Source organism: Hemitrygon akajei, unplaced genomic scaffold, assembly GCF_048418815.1.
Source record: "Hemitrygon akajei unplaced genomic scaffold, sHemAka1.3 Scf000048, whole genome shotgun sequence".
Taxonomy (NCBI): domain Eukaryota; kingdom Metazoa; phylum Chordata; class Chondrichthyes; order Myliobatiformes; family Dasyatidae; genus Hemitrygon; species Hemitrygon akajei.
The window spans coordinates 1,126,184-1,146,330 of NW_027331934.1; the positions used below are offsets into that span (position 1 = coordinate 1,126,184).

The window sequence follows — 20,147 nt, forward strand, 5'->3', positions numbered from 1 at the left end:
GGGGAAAGATTCATTTTGTCATCTAACCTAATGGCTCACCAGCGAGTTCACACCGGGGAGCGGCCATTCACCTGCTCAGACTGTGGGAAGGGATTCACTCGGTCATCCCAACTGAAGGTACATCAGAGAGTTCACACTGGAGAGAGACCATTCACTTGCTCAGACTGTGGAAAGGGATTCATTCAGTCATCCGACCTACTCACACACCAGTCAGTTCACACTGGCGAAAGGCCATTCACCTGCTCAGACTGTGGGAAGGGATTCACTCAGTCATCCGCCCTAATGGCACACCGGCGAGTTCACACCGGCGAGCGGCCGTTCACCTGCTCGAACTGTGGGAAGAGATTCACTCGGTCATCCCAACTGAAGGTACATCAGCGAGTTCACACCGGGGAGAGGCCATTCACCTGCTCAGACTGTGGGAAGGGATTCACTCGGTCATCTAACCTAGTGGTACACCAGCGAATTCACACCGGGGAGCGGCCGTTCACCTGCTCAGACTGTGGGAAGGGATTCACTTGCTCACCCCAACTGAAGGTACATCAGCGAGTTCACACCAGGGAGAGGCCATTCACCTGCTCAGACTGTGGGAAGAGATTCACTTGGTCATCCCAAATGAAGGTACATCAGAGAGTTCACACTGGAGAGAGGCCGTTCATCTGCTCAGACTGTGGGAAGGGATTCATTTGCTCATCCCAGCTGAAGGTACACCAGTCAGTTCACACTGGGGAGAGGCTGTACACTTGCTTAGTCTGTAGGAAGGGATTCACCCGGTCATCTCAGTTACTGAGACACCAGTCAGTTCACACTGGTGAGTGGCTGTTCACCTGCTCAGACTGTGGGAAGGGATTCACTGAATCATCTCAACTGAAGGTACATCAGAGAGTTCACACTGTAGAGTGGCCATTCACCTGCTCAGACTGTGGGAAGGGATTCACTCGGTCATCCGACCTACTGGCGCACCAACGAGTTCACACCGGGGAGCGGCCATTCATCTGCTCAGACTGTGGGAAGGGATTCACTCGGTCATCCGACCTACTGGCACACCAGCGAATTCATACCGAGGAGCGGCCATTCACCTGCTCAGACTGTGGGAAGGGATTCACTCGATCATCTAAACTGAAGGTACATCAGCGAGTTCACACTGGGTAGAGGCTGATCACCTGCTGTGAATGTGGTAAGCAATTCACTCAGTAATCAGACACAGACATACTTTATTGTTCCCGAGGGAAATTGGGTTTCGTTACAGTCGCACCAACCAAGAATAGGAAATATAGCAATATGAAACCATAAATAATTAAATAATACTAAGTAAATTATGCTGTTACGTACCCCGTAACTGGGTTAACAGACCAGCAGAAATGGAAGGATACGTTGGAGTCTGGTGGTACTTTAACTAAAGGTGTTTGTTAGTAAAATAAGCAAAACAGTATCAATAATGCAAATATACATATAAAACAGGTTAGCAATAATAAACACAGAAGTGTAGAATAATAATCAATAATAAGAAACAAGCTCTATGAATGTCTAGGGTAAATGACTAGTCATAAGAGAATATAAAGTTCAGTTCAGTTCGTCCATGCTGAGGTACCATTGCTGTGCTGCAATTGTTGGAGAGAGAGAGGAGAGAGAGAGAGAGAGAGGGAGTGAGAGAGAGCGAGCATGAGATTGAGCAGCTGCAGCAGGCAAACCTTCTGTTGTCTTCTTGTGCTATTGTACCGTTGTGGACATTCGGTTATGACCCCTCCGTTCTCAGCTGGACTGTTCTTCTGTGGTGGACTCGTCACTCTGGCATGAGTGGACACACACACAAGCCCCCCACCAGCCCTGCCGTCACACTGTGAGCTTTTGTGACCGATCTCCTGATTCGGTCCTCGAAGCCCCCACCTTCCTGTGGGTGCACAACACTCTTTCAGTGACCACTGGTGTGTCTGAGGGTGTCTCCCCAGACCCGTCTTTTATCCCCACTGACTGGGTATCAGCCATCCATCAACTCAATATGTCTATGTCCATCAAACTAGGCCACTCCTGCTGTCTCCTCAGGAATGTTAACGAGGAAAGAAGTGTCCCTGCAGCAAAAGGTTTGTTTACCTTTCCATCAGTGGTGAAGAAGCCATAATACATAATTCAGTCGTCTCTCTCTCTCTAATCTGTAGCAGATGCTCTCTCTACCTCTGTCTCCTCTCTCTCTCTCTCTCTCTCTCTCTCTCTCTCTCTCTCTCTCTCTCTCATCTCTCCTCTCTCTCTCTCCTCTCTCTCTCTCTCTCTCTCTCTCTCTCTCTCTCTCCTCTCTCTCTCTCTCTCTCTCTCTCTCTCTCTCTCATTAGCAGCATAGTCCTCAAAGGTGGGGGGGGGGGAGGGTCAGCTCTGGACCCCATTTCCATCTTGTCTGTTCAGCACACAGAACACCCCCACCCTTCAAAGAATTTTCACCGGGGTGAAGATTAACTAGTAAAGCACATTACAGAGTCTAATCTCATACAGAAGTGGTTTTTAACTACAAGGACAACACAGATATACTTTCAAATTAACACCTAGATAAACAATCAGCAATTACATTATCATTTCCCTTTACATGTTGTATTTTCATATCATATTCTTGTAACAACAGACTCAACTTAATAACCGTCTATTTTTATTCTTCATGTTTGTCAAAATACCAAGGGGGTTGTGATCAGTATAAACTATCACTGGTTTTCTGTGCTGGACAAATGCTGTAATGCTGTAATGCCAGGATAAGTGACAGTAATTCTTTTTCTACAGTGGAGTTAATTCTTAGCTTAGGTGTATATCACAAGAGTGAACCAATACATGAGTGATTATAATGTAGTACATTACAGAAGTTCGTGCAAATAGTAATCTCTATTTTACTTCTAAACTTAACTTTCAGTCAACCTACTATGATATTGTCTTTAACTTTCACAAGAGCTTCGTCCAGAAAACAAAGCTTATCACCAATGTTTTTCTAAACTAAGCCCATTTTCTGAACTTCCACACCACTCATTAATTTTAAGCAGGTCATTAATTTTATCTTCAGGATCTTTAATTTGATTAATTTCCTTAATGACACTAGCAGATGGTCTCTCTGGGCCAAAACAACACTTCAAGTTCTGCCTCTCCAAATCACATACTTGAGCAACATCACCAAGTTGTGTGCATCCTAAGTTTCAAAACAAACACCTTGTTAACAAACCATTGTTTAATTAATGATCCCTTCCCTTTGCACAACAGTCCTGGAACCAAAACCTGACTTTACATTTACTTTATTCAAAAGTCCAGTAACACTTTTTCCCTCAGTATCTTCAATAACATCCATCTCACCAGCTTTTATCTCATCACTAACTTTTAACACAAGTGACTGAGAATCCTCATTTTCCTCTGGTGCCAAGGTTAACCCTTTCTTCACTGAACCAAGTCCATCTGACCCAAAAGGATTGCATTCCTTTTTAACCAAATCAGACATATATGCTGCGTATGCACGTTGAGCCTTCCCTTTAAGTACACTTTGTAACAACACCACCCACTTATCTCTAGGCCACTTCTGGTTCGCGGCCACTTTTTCAAAATGCAAGAAGTACCGATCAATGTCCGTCTCCTCGAATGGAGGTACTGACCTAATCTCCTGACTAACATTAAACTTTTCCCCGCGGTCTGCCCCGCTATCCACGTGTTACCATTTCTCCCTCTCAAACTGTCGCTGTTTTACTGCCTCCTCCACCTCCAACTTAATTCTCTTCCAGACGTAACTGGACCTCCCCTTTCCCTACAGGAAAGTGTTCTAACAACTCCGCCTTGAATATCTGCATCGTGACAATGTTCAGCTATCTTACGTTGTATCTCTGCCTTCGTCATCCCTTTCTTAACCTCCTTGAGTTCCAAGGACTCCACCATTTCCCACAACTCAGACTTTTTAGCCTTCTTTAAACCCACAGGGTTTAACAGAAACTCGTCAACATCCATTTCTGCTGCCTGTCTTTCTGGTTTCTCACACAACCAGATCAGATAAGGGAAATCGATCCCGATTCACCAGCCCCCCAATTTGGTAATCAAATCACTTTAGCTAAAGGTGTTTATTAGTAAAATAAGCAAAACAATATCAATAATGCAAATATACATATAAAACAGGTTAGCAATAATAAACATAGAAGTGTAGGAATAATAATCAATAATAAGAAACAAGCTCTATCAATGTCTAGGGGTAAGTGGAAATAGGTCCAGGACCAGCCTATTGGCTCAGGGTGTCTGACACTCCGAGGGAGAAGTTGTAAGGTTTGATGGACACAGGCAGGAATGACTTCCTATGACGCTCAGTGTTACATCTTGGTGGAATGAGTCTCTGGCTGAATGTACTCCTGTGCCTAACCAGTACATTATGGAGTGGATGGGAGTCATTGTCCAAGATGGCATGCAACTTGGATAGCATCCTCCTTTCAGACACCACCGTCAGAGAGTCCAGTTCCTCTCCCACAACATCACTGGCCTTACGAATGAGTTTGTTGTTTCTGTTGGTGTCTGCTACCCTCAGCCTGCTGCCCCAGCACACAACAGCAAACATGATAGCACTGGTCACCACATCCTCAGCATCATCCAGCAGATGTTAAAGGACCTCAGTCTCCTCAGGAAATAGAGACGGCTCTGACCCTTCTTGTAAACAGCCTGAGTGTCCTTTAATCTAACCTTATGTAACTCTTGCTTTGGCTTTCTGCTTAATATAGGGGGTGATAGACCCGCAGCCCGGCCAAACTGAAGAAATCTTGTTCAGGTGGGTGCTGTGTGTTGTGTCCCCTGTAACAAATCAGTACCCTGAAATACAAAACAGTACACAATATGTGATTAAATGATTGAGCTTTATAATTCTTACTTTGACTATAGGGTTAGTAAAGGAAACAAAAAAAAAGAAAAAGGGTCCACTCTCTCCATTCACGTCTTCTCATCTCTCCCCAGCAAAAGAGCACAAAATCTCTCTTACAAACTCACAAGAAAGAACATTTCTCTCTTTGGATAGCTCCGCACTCCAAAACCCTGTCATCTCTAGTCGTAACCTAAACATTGTTATACTTGTGACACACTACCGGGTTCACGCTGGGAGAAAGTTTCAATGAGCTGCTTGCTGGATATTTGTCCATCACCATTGCTGAATGCAATTTCGAGAGTGACTGTCGGTGCTGAACTCTGCAATTATTGCTGCTGCTCACCACACCCAGTTATGCACCCTGGTCACTGGGCATGAGAGGAGTTTCTTCTGCTGCAAATTCACCTTTAATGGGACTGGAATTTAATATTCTGGACCTGAGACAAATAAATCAGTTCTATTTTAAACTCTGTCTTGGTGAATTTACAACACACCTAGTGTACAGTAGAGAGTCAACTCAGGCCAGCTGGACCCAGTGATTCTGTTCCACAACAGTCCTTTTAAATCCTCCCGTTTTCCCCCTCTCACTCTCCTTGTGGTGATGGGTTCCAAACAGTCACCACTCTGTGGGTGAAGAGGTTTCCCTTTAATTTTCTACTGACTGAAGAAGTTGAGCTGACTGCAGTTCTGTCTGAGATGTTCTTCACCCCTCTAATCTCTGGATGAGGAAGAATGACATCGGGAGTTAAACTCCTTAATCACGACTCATTTTCACATTATGGGTCACTTTCCCTGCTTCTAAAGTGTTGTTAGAGAACGCCACTGTTCTCTGAAGACTGAAAGCAGAATGGGAAATGATTAGTTGAATGTTCAATGAAGCAGGGTCAGAAACCAGAGGCGAGTCTGTACAGGGCAGAGTTTGGGGCTCTGGACGATGGTCGAGGTAAGAACGTATGATGAGAAGGGAATCAGTAGCAGGGTGTGGCAACGAATGACAGAGTAGCAACATTTGGAAGCTGATTGACAAGAGAAAATAATTTGGTTGACTGATGACACAAACAACACCTGGGGTGCGGTGCTCCACTGGTCGAGGAACACGCGTGTGTTGGGAATGGTTTTATCTGTTGGGGGAGTTGTTCCTGTTTGTTTAACCTGTAATATTATATCCGGATGGTTTTTATGGATTGTACTGTCTGAAATAATGTATTGATTATCATCTAATTTGCAGGATTTTGACTCCAAAACTGTATCGGGCTTGAATTTATGGTACCTTTATGAAGTGATGGAGGGCATTCATGAGTTTGTATTTTAAAGCAAGATTTTGGTGAATGATATTTGCCATTTGTTTGTACCTTTGTAAATAATCAGATTGAGTTAATCTGCTGCAGGATCCTGGAACGTGTTGGATTATGTCTGATTTCTCTGGCATTTTCTGCGCTAACTGCCTCATTTGTTAATATTTCATGTATTTTTGATGTTTTCCCCCCTTTTGTCAAACATCTTGTCCTGTATTTCTGCAGGGAACCCCTTTGTTTTTTGGGGAGAGGTCTCCAACTCTCAGTCAGGTGCTCAAGGCTTCCTTGTCCCCATCTAGTCTACTCAGATTGTTGGGATGTCTCGCATGGAGGGTCATACTCATTCCACTGGTTAATGTTTTCTTCCAGAGTGATGATTTATTATTCTGAGTTGGCCTCCTCATGTACGTGTTCTGGTCTGTATTTCTTATCACGATTGCATATACACACATGAACATGAATCCTGTTCATTTTTGATAAAAATATATACTTAAAAGTTTTATCTGTTTTTTCTTGTTTTTTTATTGAAGTTCATCATCAAACATTTCCAGATGTATTTCAGACATTGTAGATATATATCATATAATCATATATGCCACAAATCTCCGCATAGAATTTATCTGAGGTATACACTTATAGAAAAGAGTGAAAGAAAAAACAAGCAAAAGGAAAAAAAAAACTATGTACACGTAGGGAGTGATCTTTTTTTTAACAACATATTCATTGATTTGTGAGAATAAAATCAGGCCTATGAGGCATTATGTAGTTAAACAATTTTTCCCAGTGTGAATCAAATTGTTCCAGATTATGATTATCTTCTCCATTTTGTAAATGTCCATTGTAACTTCTATCCATGCATTTAAAGTTGGGCTCTCCTGTGATAACCATTTCCTAGTAACAGTCTTTTTACCAGCCACCAACAATATATTCATTAAATATTTATCTTTTTTCAACCATTCTTGAGGTATATATCCAAAATATATGGTCTTACTCCTCAAGGGTATTTCACATTTAAAGATGCCATGTAGGGCATTGTGTATCCCCCTCCAATAGTCTTTGATAACAGGGCAGTCACAAAAAATATAATAATGATTTGCATTTCGATTTCCACAGTTTTCTCCAGCAAACAGCGAGGTTAATATCATAATGGGATTTCTGGGAGGGTGTAATAAAATATCTTATCAAGTTTTTCCATCCGAACTCCCTCCATTTCTGAGAACTGGTACACTTCCATTGATACCTCCATATTATTGTCCATTCTTCCTCAGATATAATTATCCCTCCTTGCTTCTCCCATTTTGTTTTAATGTATGAAGTCAAATATGTTTTAAGATTTGACAAACCCTTATGCATGCTTGAAATAATTCTACTACCGTTATCTGAATTATATGCTTTTCTAAATAGCTCTATCATGCATGTTCTTGCCTTGGTTACAATTTTAAGCATCCTATTAACATACTGTCGCATCTATAAATACTGATAAAAATCTTGTTTTTCTAAATGTTTCTCTTTCAGCATTTCAAAGCTGAACAGTGTTCCTTCTTTCATTATGTTGCAAAGAACTGTTATTCCTTTAGCTGTCCAGTCCCTTAAATCTAGCATCCAATTTATTTGGTGTAAAATCCGAGTCATATGCACACCATTTAAGAATTGCGGTATCTCCCTCTAGGTTATATTCTTTTATAGCAGTTTTCTATATTTTAAGAGTCAATTTCACCCATGGATTATCAATAGTATTTATGTACCTTTGCAAGTTATTATCAGCCAAAATTGCTTGTATGGGGAATGGAAGTACCCACTCCTCAATGTTTTTCCATTGAGCGTCATATGATGGGTTGCTGCAGCACATCACAGCTCTCAACTGTGCTGCAAAGTAATAACCTCGAAGAGAAGTTAGGCCGCATCCACCCTTTTCCTTTGCTAATTGCAAAGTTTTGAGATGAACTCTAGGCCTTTTACCTTGCCAAATATACATTGATAACATCTTGTTCCATTCATGGAATTGATTTTGATTAATCTCTATTGGTAGGGGCTGAAAGAGCTATAACAGTCTGGGCAGTATATTCATTATAATAGACTCAATCCTTGAACTGAAACTAAAAGAAAGGAATCAGGTTCCATCTTGCTATATATTCCTTAATGTTTTTTTTATATAAAGGCTGATAATTACATTCTGATAATGATGTCTAATCTTTTGGCATAATGATGCCCAAATATTTGAAAGACTCTGTTTGCTATGCCCAGGGGTATCAACTTTCAATTTCTCTTGGTGGGCTATAGTAATATGAAAGTAATTGGGTTTTATCTGTGTTGATCTTGTATCCTGATAATTGACCATATTGTTCAAAGGATTGCATCAATCAGGTAAAGAGTATGTTGGTTGCCCTAGATAGATCAAAATGTCATCCATGTAACAAGCCAATTTATGCTCTGTCCCTTTACTAGTAATTCCCCATTTCGTCTGATGTATTGAGCTAATGGTTCCAGATATAATGCGAAGAGTAGTGCTGACCATGCACAACCCTGTCTTGTGCCCCTTTCCAGGGTAAGACTATTTGATAAATATCCATTGATTTTAATCCTAGCGGTAGGGTTATCATATAGTGCCTGTATAGTTTTAATAATTGTTATGGAAACCAAATCTATGTAAAACTCTGTAAAGAAAATTCCAATTAACCGAATCAAATGCCTTTTCAGCGTACACACTTATCACTATTGCTTTGATTTTATTTTTTTGTATATATGATCCATAATGTGAAGTATCCTTCGTATATTGTGCAAACACGAGGAAATCTGCAGATGCTGGAAATTCAAACAACACACACAATGCTTGTGGAACACAGCAGGCCAGGCAGCATCTATAGGGAGAAGCACTGTCGACGTCTCAGGCCGAGACCCTTCGTCAGAACTAACAGAAAGGAAAGATACTAAGAGATTTGAAAGTGGGAGGGGGAGGGGGAAATGCGAAATGATAGGAGAGGACCGGAGGGGGCGGAGTGAAGCTGAAAGCTGGAAAGGTGATTGGCAAAAGTGATACAGAGCTGGAGAAGGGAAAGGATCATGGGACAGGAGGCCGAGGGAGGAAGAAAGGGGGAGGGGAGCACCAGAGGGAGATGGAGAACAGGCAGAGTGATGGGCAACTAAGTATGTCAGGGATGGGGTAAGAAGGGGAGGAGGTGCATTAACGGAAGTTAGAGAAGTCAATGTTCGTGCCTTTCTTTCTCCCTTATCACCATTGCTTTGATTTTATATGAATTTGTATACAAGTTCCCTCTCTTCAGCAAGAGTCATTCCTTTGCCGCCCGGCTGGCAGTTTCCGCAGCCGCAACCACCACATTTTGGCTCGCATGCTGCGCCGATACTATCCCACTTCCGATTTCCACGCTCAATTTCCATAGCGGTTTTCTAGAAAACGGAAGATGTCATCTGCAGTTTTATAAGTATTGAGGCGAAGGTCTCTTCTGACTTTGTCGTCAAGACTGTCCGGCAGTTGAAACTTTTTCACCTCTCTTGAACCGGTCGGCTCTCAGTCCTTCTCTCAGTGCTTCCCAGTCCTTTCTCCACCTGTGAAAATCACAATTGCTGCCAGGAAACTTGGGAAGGGCCGTCGGTTTCAGTCTGATGGCTGGCGTGGGAAAATTGGAGGAAAAGCCCAACGCCGTCAGTGTTAGTCTTTCAGCATCCTCCTCTCTCCTTGCCTGTATGAAGTGGGCCTTCTTGGAAACCAACTTGGGGACGTGGAGTTCGAGCCCCTTCAGGCGACTCTGAAGGTGCTTCCGATCCCCTGGCGGGATCCATCGTTCCCAACTCCTTTGCTGTCATTACTAGTCCTTGCAGGTGGTTAAACATGAAGACATACGCCTCCTGGTGGCCATCGGGTTGTACAGCAGCGACGTCTTCACATTCATCCTCTGCTGCTTGTAGTGCTGTGAGCAACTCAACATTTCCAAAGTTGGTCCAAAGAGTATCCTGGATCAGCCTTCTGATTTTCTTTAGTTTCAACTCACACTCATTTGCCGTCTTTTTGCTGTTCAGTTACTTTCTCTGTGTTCAGCTCCGCCTCCCGTTCTGCAGTGAGTCCGGCCTCCGCATTATCATTGGCTTCCATTGTGAGTTTATTGAAACTCACTCTGAGCTCCTCTTCAGACATGTCTTCATAGGTCCTGGTAATGCTGTTGGACAGGTGAGAAAACAATCTTTTTGCTGTCATTCTCTCTAGCTTGAGTTGCTCTACTTATTTCCCAATAGCTTGATCAGATATGTTTGATTCCCTCTGCAGGCTGCTCACAGGCGAGAGTACAACTTTTTAGTGATGCTTTGATGTTGTTTTATCTGAACTTGATTCCCTTCCTTTTTCAGGACTCCAGGTTATTGCTCTTGCTGTTCCAGCTCAAAGCTCCCAGATTTCTGTTTCCTGGTCAAACAGTTTCCGAGTCAAACAGTTTTGTCAAGCAGAATTTTCACTGCTCCCTTTGAACATGTGCAGCTTCCCCACTTGAAAGGGACTGAATACGCCTACCCAAAGGTTTTAACTGGATTCCATTCAATGACCAAACAACTTTCCTTCTTTTTCCTTTTTTTATTTTTATTTTTGCAAGTGTGGCAGTTCATAGTTCTTAGTTATTAGTCAGTAGTCATAAATAATCAGTCATGTCAGTTATTAATCTAGTCAAGGTTAGTCATAAGGCAGTAGCATCAGCAATCAACTTAGCATGAGGATTAGGTGAAAAACTGGCTGCCTGTCGGACTTCGGAGACGATTTCGGACCTGCACCTCCGTTTCTTTACTGGATCGTTATGGTTCCAAACTGGGTGAACTCTCTCGAACGTTTGCGAGCTCTTCGTAAGCCTTGCGCCGTTTTCAAGAAGTGCCTGCATGCGATGATCCCGATGGCGGAGTTAACCCAAACACAGTGACAGCAGTGCTCCTTTCCCTGAAACAGTCTCAACAATTATTTAAAGTTCGGCATCTTACCGCGGGTTGTGACGCTGCTCTCGGACTGTCACTGTGACGCTGCGGGGTCCGCCCAAATGTTCTGGGCAGAAACCACCCTCAGGCAGTAGGTTCCGTCCTCTCTGCCAGTGAATTCTTGCTCTTTCTTAATACCTTCCTGAAACTCAAGTTTGACTTGACAATCATGCACATTTGGTGGAGATGGCCAAGAGAATCTCTTCCCAAAGTCTGAGCAGGTGATCGGCCTCTACCCAGTGTGAACTCGCTGGTGTCTCAGTAGATTAGATGACAGCGTGAATCCCTTCCCACAGTCTGAGCAGGTGAACGGCCGCTCCCCAGTGTGAACTGACTGGTGTGCCAATAGTTTGGACGACTGTGTGAATCCCTTCCCACAGACTGAGCAGGTGAATGGCCTCTCCCCAGTGTGAACTCGCTGGTGGTTTTGTAGATCAGATGATTGAGTGAATCCCTTCCCACATACTGAGCAGGTGAATGGCTTCTCCCCAGTGTGAACTCGCTGGTGTCTCTGTAAGGTGGATGAATGACTGAATCCTTTCCCACATTCTGAGCAGGTGAATGGCCTCTCCCCAGTGTGAACTCGTTGGTGACTGTGTAGGGTGGATGAATGACTGAATCCCTTCCCACAGTCTGAGCAGATGAATGGCCTCTCCCCAGTGTGAACTCGCTGGTGTTTTTGTAGATCAGATGACTGACTGAATCCCTTCCCACATTCTGAGCAGGTGAACGGCCACACCCCAGTGTGAACTCGCTGGTGTGCCTTCAGTGTGGATGAGCAAGTGAATCCCTTCCCACAGTCTGAGCAGGTGAATGGCCTCTCCCCAGTGTGAACACGCTGATGTACCTTCAGTTTAGATGAGCAAGTGAATCCCTTCCCACATTCTGAGCAGGCGAACAGCCGCTGCCCGGTGTGAACTCGCTGGTGAGCCATTAGGCCAGATGACCGAGAGAATCCATCCCCACAAATTCAGCAGATGACCAGTGTGAACTGACTGTTGTGTCCACAGGTGGGAAAACCGACTGAACCCCTTCCCACACACAGAATAGATGAATGACCTTGCCCAACGTGAACCTTCAGTTGAGATTACCGAGTGAATCCATTCTCACAGTCTGAGCAGGTGAACGGCTTCTCCCCTGTGTAAAATGACGGACGTGTCAGTTGGTCAGATGACCGAGTGAATCCCTCCCCACAGTCTGAGCAGGAAGGATGGCTGGTTGAATCTCTTGCTCCATAAATATCTAGACAGAGACAGCACAACTGGTGTGTTGTATTTGAATTCCCATAGACAAATTCCTTGTCCATTTTAACCTGTAAAAAGATTTAAAAATCCATCAGTGGGTGAAGGACAACATTTGAGATGAGATCACTTGAGTTGCCAAGGTGTGATCTGACATCACACTGTTACAGTAAAGTTCAACACATTGGAGCGCGAATTCTCCTTCTAACTGGGCACAGTGCTGGTATCTGGAACGACCCTCAAACTCTCTGATGCTCTATAAGAATGGGGCACTTATGCCATCTCCAATCTGTGACTTGGCTCTGTTTGACTCTGTCCATTTGAATTATTCCCTCTTCCCACTGAGCTGAAAGGATATCTGGCCCCACAGTAACAGAAACTCTCTCACATAAATAGCCTTTGTTGATGCGCAGCTAGGGTTTTCCTTTAAGTAATGGCAATTTAAAGTGCCACAGTTTCAATGCCATGTCAATATCTCCTGACCTGGCTGGTGGCGTAGTGGCATCAGTGCCAGACTTCGGGACAAAAGGTCCTGAGTTCGAATCCAGCCGGTTCCCCTACACGCTTTCCATCCATGCTGGGTTACGAGCTGGTGATCTCTTTGGAAACTCACCTGGCAGAAGTTTCCCCTCATGTTCCCCTTAACATTTCACCTTTCACCCTTAACTCTGGTTGTAGTCGCACCCCATCTCAGTGGTAAAAGCCAGCTTGCTTTTACCCTATCTATAAACCTCTAAATAGTCATATAACTCCATCAAATCTCCCCTCAATCTTCTACATTCCAAGGAATAAAGTCCTGGCCTGTTCAATCTCTCCTTATAACCCAAGTCATCCAGACCTGGCAACATCCTTGTGAATTTTCTCTGAACTCTTTCAAAGTCTTTACATCTTTCCTGTAGGTTGCTGACCAAAACTGCACTCAATACTCCAAATTAGGCCTCACCAATGTCTTGTACATAGTCAACATAACATACCATTCAGTACTTTGGTTTATGAAGGACTATGTGACAAAATCTTTCTTTCCGTCCCTATTGAACTGTGACCCCAGTTTCAGTGAAATATAGACCTGTATTCCTAGATCCCATTCCTCAACAACACTCCTCCATGTCCGACCAGTCACTGTGTAAGACCCACCCTGGTAGGTCCCACCAACATGCAACACCTCGCACTTGTCTGCATTGAATTCCATTTTCCATTTCTCAAGCCATATTTCCACCTAGTCCAGTTTGCACTGCAAGCCATGATAGTCTTCTCGCAGTCCGCTGAATCCCCAGTCTCGGTTTCATCCACAAATTTGCTGATCCCTAACCATCTTATCATCCAGACTACTGATATAGATGACAAACAACAACAGATCCAGCTCTGATCCCTGTGGCACACCACTAGTCACAGGCCTCCGGTCAGAGAGGCAACCATCTGCTACCACACTCTGGCTTCTCCCAAAGACAGAGTCTCATCCAATTTACTGTCTCATCTTGAATGCTGAATGACTGAACCTTCTTGACCAACCTCCCATATGAGACTTTGTCAAGTGCCTTGCTGACATCCATGTAGACAACGTCCACTGCCTTGTCTTCATCCACTTTCCTGATAACTTCCTCGAGAGACTCTATAAGACTGGTCAGACATGACCTACCATGCACAAAACCATGTTGTCTATCCTTAATCAGTCCAAATCGATCCAAATACTTATATATCCGGTTCCTGCACATATGGTCTAATAACTTTCCCACTACTGATCTCAAGCTCACAAACGGAACATTTTCTCGTTTCTCCTTAGAGCCCTTCTCGAACAGTGGAACAACATCGGCTGTCCTCCAATCCTGCAGTACCTCACCTGTCACTAAGGATGATTTAAATATCTGTGCTTGGGCCCCGACAATTTCTGCACTTGTCCTTCGCAGGGTCCTGGGGAACAACTTGTCAGGCCCTGGGGATTGATCCACGCTAATTTGCCTAAAGACAGTAAACACCTCCACCTCTGTAATGTGTACAGGGTCCATGAAGTTGATGCTGCCTTGCCTCACTTCTATAGACTCTGTGTCCATCTCCTGTGCAAATACAGATGCTAAACTACTATTTTAAACCTCCCCCATCTATTTTGTCTCCCGTATAGATTACCATTCTGATCGTACAGAGTGGGCTTGTTTCTGTTCTGACCTTCTCCATGTTTCTGTGACAGAGAAGCTGGCCAAACTTGACAGGAAGGGGAATCTGGTAGGAATGACGACGGAGCAGTAATGGCTGGAGTTTCTGGGAGCAACTCGGGAGGTGCGTGGTAGATATATCCCAAAGAACTGGAAGCATTGGAAAGGCAGGAGGACACAACCGTGGCTGAAATGAGAAGCCAAAGCCAACATAAAAGTCAAAGAGGGGGCAACCAAAAGAGCAGAAACTATTGGGAAGCTTTTAGAAACCAAGAGAAGACAACTGAAAAAATTGTCAGATAAGCTCACGGTGTGGAATTATGATATTGTAGCACCCAACAGTCTGAGGCATTGAGAGGAACAAAATATCTGGGGCCTCGATATCTCTTGAAAACCAAGGTTCCCTGCACCAGTTATCTTTCAACTTTTAGTTTTGCAGGCACGTACAAACTCTACATCATCAAAATTTCACTTCTGAAGAACTCCCACTCACCAACTAATTATGGTAATTATCATAAATTATCAAATTAGTAAAATTATATAATTATCATAATTTGCCAGAAAACAGCTTGTCCCAATCCACACTTGGCAGATCTTTTCTGACGCCATCAAAATTGAGCTTTCTCCAATTTAGAATCTCAACCCATGGTCCAGACCTCTCGTTTTCCATATTTACTTTGAATCTCATGGCATTATGATCACTAATTTCTGTCAACAGCCCCGGATCATTTCCTGATAGTTTATTGCACACGCAATTGCATATGCAACTTCTACATTGGGAATTCTACGTCCCGATTAAGGGCACATTTGACAAACTCTACCCCAACAGTCTTTTTATGGTATGAGAGTCTCAGTCAATATATGGAAAATTAAAATCACTTAATATATCAACCTTTGTTTCTTGGCATGGTCTGTGATCACTGGAGAAAGATTTGTTCCTCTATATTCCTCAGACTGTTGGCTGGAACCAAGTCCCAGCAATGGCTACAATATCATAATATATGGTCCATACATACTGGTTGTGTGGTGGGAAAAAACACAACAGTGCCTCGTTCACCTCAGAGCATTGAAAAGTTTGAAATGGGGACCTAAATCCTAAGAACTTTCTACAGGGTCACAATTGAGAGCACGTGACTGGCTGTGTCACTGCCTGGAATGGGGACTGTACTTCCCTCAATTGCAGGACTCGGCAGAGAGTGGTGCGGACAGCCCAGTGCATCTGTAGATGTGAACTTCCCACTATTCAGGGCTGTAAAGAGGACCCGAAGGGTCATTGGGGATCCCAGTCAACCCAACTACCAACTGCTCCAGCTGCTACCATCTGGGAAATGGTACCGCAGCATAAAAGCCAGGACCAGCAGGCTCTGGGACAGCTTCTTCCACCAGGCCATCAGACTGATTAATTCATGCTGATACAACTGTATTTCTATGTTATGTTGACTGTCCTGTTGTACATACTGTTTATTATAAATTACCATAAATTGCACATTGCACATTTAGACAGAGACATAATGTAAATATTTCTACTGCTCATGTATATGAAGGATATAAGTATTAAAGTCAATTCAATTCCATTCACCCCCTCCATTATCTGTTCTGTCATTCTGGCTCCCTCCCTGCCTGCAACTTTAAATCCCCCACTAGCACTTGCAAGCCTTACCACTAGGATATTAGTCCCCTTCTAGTTCTGTTCCCCTAACTATTGAATCCCCTATCACATCTTTGACTTACCTCTGCCAGATAATCCCTCCCCCAACAGTTTCGAAAGTGGTCCACCTGTTGTTGTGGGGGATGGCCACAGGAGTATTCTACGATGGCTGTTTAACCTCATTCCCCTTCCTGACTCTCACCCAGTTTCCTGTGTCCTGCACCTCGATGTAACACACCTCTCTTTCTGTCATTTCTATCACCCCCTCCCACTCCCGGCTGATCCGGAATTCATCCATTTCAAGATCCAACTCCTTAAAGTGCTGGGTTACAAGCTGCAGCTGGATGCCCATCTTGTAGGTGAGGACATCAGGGACACTGGAGGTCTCCCCACCTTCCCACCAATGTCCCCTCCAATTTGTAATCACCAGTGTGCACAAAAACCTTGTGCTGTGCAAATTTTTGCCCAGTGAGAACAACATGTGCACACTGAATTTTATATAGAGAGGTATTGATTTCTACAGCTAGCAAGTCACTGTCAATAAGCACTTTGATCTCCTCTGGGTTTCATCGACTTCATCTTCACTCTCACACAGCCTATGTAACAGGCCTGTAGCAGTACTGAAGGATTTTCTCGCCAGTGCTTTTGCACACCGTATATACATTGGTAGGCAAAAGTTTGGGCACCCCGGTCAAAATTTCTGTTATTCTTAATAGTTAACTGAGTGGAAGATGAACTGATCTCCAAAAGTCATAAAGTTAAAGATGAAACATTCTTTTCAACATATTAAGCAAGATTAGTGTACCGTAGATTTCGCACTACAGAGCGCACCTGATTAAAAGCCGCTGGCTCTAATTTTAGAAAGAAAATCAATTTTGTACTTGTACAAGCGGCACCGGATTTTCGGCCGCAGGTGTCCCACGTTGTAATATGAGATATTTACACAGAAAGATATTACACGTGAGGATTTTTTAACTTTTAATTAAATCCGTATGGTAACATAAACAAATACATATTGCAAATGCTTTTTTTCGAACCGTGCCTGTAACGCGGCTACTTTTAAATATACATACGTATCGGTAACACACAAATTACGTTGCGTATACTTTTTTACTGAACAACATTCCAATATCTCCTAACGACTGGTAAAAAATATATATACTGCAGCCTACCAGGAAAAGTTATTGATCGCCTTTAACTTAAAAGCAGCGTTCGCTCGGGTCTATTGCCGCTCGCCCCCACCTTCCCGTTTATCGCAAACCGGTATTTCCCACAAGACGCGGCGAAACCGGATGTGACGTCAGAGCATCCCGGGATGTAGTACAGAAAACAAATATAGTTAAAACACTTCTAACTTTAACTAGAAAATACTAACAAATGAATTACTAAGTGAAAATATTATAAACTAAATAACTGCCATAAAGGCAGCACAATGCTTTTCTTCGAGTGTTTTCCATGTTGATGAGGGTGAGTACAAATGACTGATTTACAATAATTTAATTGTGAAAGTGCGCTTGATTTATCGTACAATTTCATTGGACCTCTGTGAAATACTCATCAGTTTTATTGGTCTACTGTTACGAGGCAAAATGTTTTTGGCGGCATGAAAAAAAATCATGCATTAGCCGCACCGTAGTAAAGGCCGCAGTGTTCAAAGCTGTTCAAAATGTGGGAAAAAAGTAGCGGCTTATAATCCGACATCTACGGTATTATTTTTGTTTTTACAATTTCAGAGTGGAAAAAAAGGAAAGGAGCACCCTGCAAAAGTTTGGGAACCCCAAGAGATTTGAGCTGTCAGATAATTTTTACCAAGGTCTTAGACCTTAATTAGCTTGTTAGGGCTATGCTTGTTCACAATCTTCATCAGAAAAAGCCAGGTGTTGCAAATTTCAAAACTTTATAAATACCCTGACTTCACAAACCTTGTCCCAACAATCAGAGGCCATGGACTCCTCTAAGCCCCTGCCTAGCACTCTGAAAATTAAAATGCATGATGCAGGAGAAGACTATAAGAAGATAGCAATGCATTTTCAGGTAGCCATTACGTCAGTTCGTAATGTAGTTAAGAAATGGCAGTTAACAGGTACAGTGGAGGTCAAGTTGAGGTCTAGAAGACCAAGAAATCCTTCTGCGAGAACTGCTTGTAGGATTGCTAGAAAGGGAAATCAAAACCCCTGTTTGACTGCAAAAGACCTTCAGTAATATTCAGCAGACTCTGAAGTGGTGGTGCACTGATCTATTGTGCAGGGACACCTGTACAAATATGACCTTCATGGAAGAGTCATCAGAAGAAAACCTTTACTGTGCCCTTGCCACAAAATTCAGCGTCAGAAGTTTGCAAAGGAACATCTAAACAAGCGAAACGACGAAGGGTCTCGGCCTGAAACGTCGACAGTGCTTCTCCCTATAGATGCTGCCTGGCCTGCTGTATTCCACAAGCATTTTGTGTGTGTTATCTAAACAAGCCTTATGCATTTTGGAAACAAGTCCTGTGGACTGATGAAGTTAAAAAAAGAACTTTTTAGCCACAATGAGCAAAGTATGTTTGGAGAAAAAAAAGGGTGTAGAATTTCATGAAAAGAACACCTCTCTAACTGTTAACCATGGGGATGGATCGACCATGCTTTGGGCTTGTGTTGCAGCCAGTGGCACGGGGAACGTTTCACTGGTAGAGGGAAAAATTAATTCAATTCAATACCAGTAAGTTCTTGAAGCACACATCGCACCATCTGTAAAAAAGCTGAAGATGAAAAGAGGATGGAAATCAAGTCATCATTTTACTCGTTTAGCTATTCACAGGAACAGAAATTTTGACCAGGGGTGCCCAAACTTTTGCATATCACTGTATGCAATTTTCTTGCTAAATGGTGCTTCAAAAAGTTGTACTTCCAAATATCACTCCTCTTCTTCCCACTTGCAAATTATCCAACAACTTTTGCATTACCACAATACACACAGGTCACACCAGTTTCTGTACTGTACATAAATATTTCCCCTGAACCCTCCCTCAAGTTACGGACAGTGAAGAACTCGGTGATGACAATGCCAACGAATATGAAGGGAAGGGCAGTACTCTGTCTCATTGGAGTCTGGCACATTTGTGATGTGAAAGCCCAGTGTTTGATATCATTATGTGCCCAGAGAGAATTGGACAGAACATGTTCTCATGGGCAGAAAAGTCCAGAGCAAGAGCAGGCGGAGCAAGCAACACACACAAAATGCTGGAGGAACTCAGCAGGCCAGACAGCATCTATGGGAAAGAGTACTAATGCTGAGTTCCTCCGTCATTTTGTGTGTGTTGCTTGGTTTTACAGCAGCTGCAGATATTCTCTTGCTGCGGTTAGAGATAGAGCAAAGGTGATTTTCTCAACAGCTGATAGAAAGATTTTGTTCTCTTTTTTTCCGAATTCCTAATCCTTGCATTCAGATAGCTGGAGCTCAGCTCTGTCTGTGAGATCTATCTGCTCCCGTTCCCTGATTAGCCGGAAGCTCCCCGGGGCCGGTGTACGGATCGTGGGGCTGAGAGAGAGGAAAAAGACCTGCCTGTGCCGAGTTTACGGGCCACAGTTCTCACAGCAATTGTCACTCAATTAGAGCCAAAAAAGCCCTTACCTTTCCGCTCCTCCCGACATTTTGTATACTGCACGCATGCGTAGTTATCGGAGACGGCAGCAACCCTGCGCCTGCGCATTTGATCGGTGCTTCAAACGGCAGAGAAATTTTAATCGCGCGGCTTTATGGGTAATCATGGTGCCATTAAAAATTTCTGCAAGCACCTGTTCCATGTCCATATCTTAGGTTTTTTTTGTGTGTAGAAAACTCAGCAGCTTTCTTAACGCAGAAAGCAGCTCCCATAAACGATACACTAAATATCAACAGGCATTTCGTGTATCTAATGCCAAAGTACAATCCTCTTACAAATGCAGATCTGAAACAAAAGAGATTCTGCAGTTGCTGGAAATACAGAGACGCACACACACAAAATGCTGGAGGAGC

At 43.3% G+C, this 20,147-nt stretch overlaps 2 protein-coding genes across 5 annotated transcripts in view; one reads left to right on the forward strand and one right to left on the reverse strand.

The window, feature by feature from the left end:
• The window catches only part of LOC140720923 (uncharacterized), a 443,642-nt gene extending 442,480 nt beyond the window's left edge, over positions 1 to 1,162 (forward strand). For 2 of the 3 annotated variants that reach the window (XM_073035773.1, XM_073035772.1), the window contains one exon: positions 9 to 1,162. In XM_073035773.1, the coding sequence (XP_072891874.1) occupies positions 9 to 1,152 (1,144 nt within the window). In that variant the 3' untranslated portion in view covers positions 1,153 to 1,162. The remainder of the gene's footprint in view (positions 1 to 8) is intronic. The other variant, XM_073035771.1, reaches the window with a different exon arrangement.
• Positions 1,163 to 7,743: 6,581 nt separating this feature from the next.
• Positions 7,744 to 19,806, reverse strand: LOC140720931 (uncharacterized). 2 transcript variants are annotated; one of them, XM_073035785.1, is made up of 2 exons: positions 19,764 to 19,806; positions 7,744 to 12,427 (listed from the first exon to the last, which is right to left on the reverse strand). In XM_073035785.1, exon 2 carries the CDS (start codon positions 12,047 to 12,049, stop codon positions 11,348 to 11,350), a length of 702 nt encoding a protein of 233 aa, XP_072891886.1. In that variant the 5' UTR covers positions 12,050 to 12,427; positions 19,764 to 19,806; the 3' UTR covers positions 7,744 to 11,347. The 2 variants fall into 2 exon arrangements, with proteins under 2 accessions (XP_072891886.1, XP_072891887.1); XM_073035786.1 differs by lacking the exon at positions 19,764 to 19,806 and adding an exon at positions 14,517 to 14,656.
• Positions 19,807 to 20,147: the final 341 nt, after the last annotated feature.

Excerpts from the sequence above, each read along its gene's own strand:
- LOC140720931 (XM_073035785.1), bottom strand. The coding sequence starts at position 12,049 with ATGGCTCACCAGCGAGTTCACACCGGGCAGCGGCTGTTCGCCTGCTCA.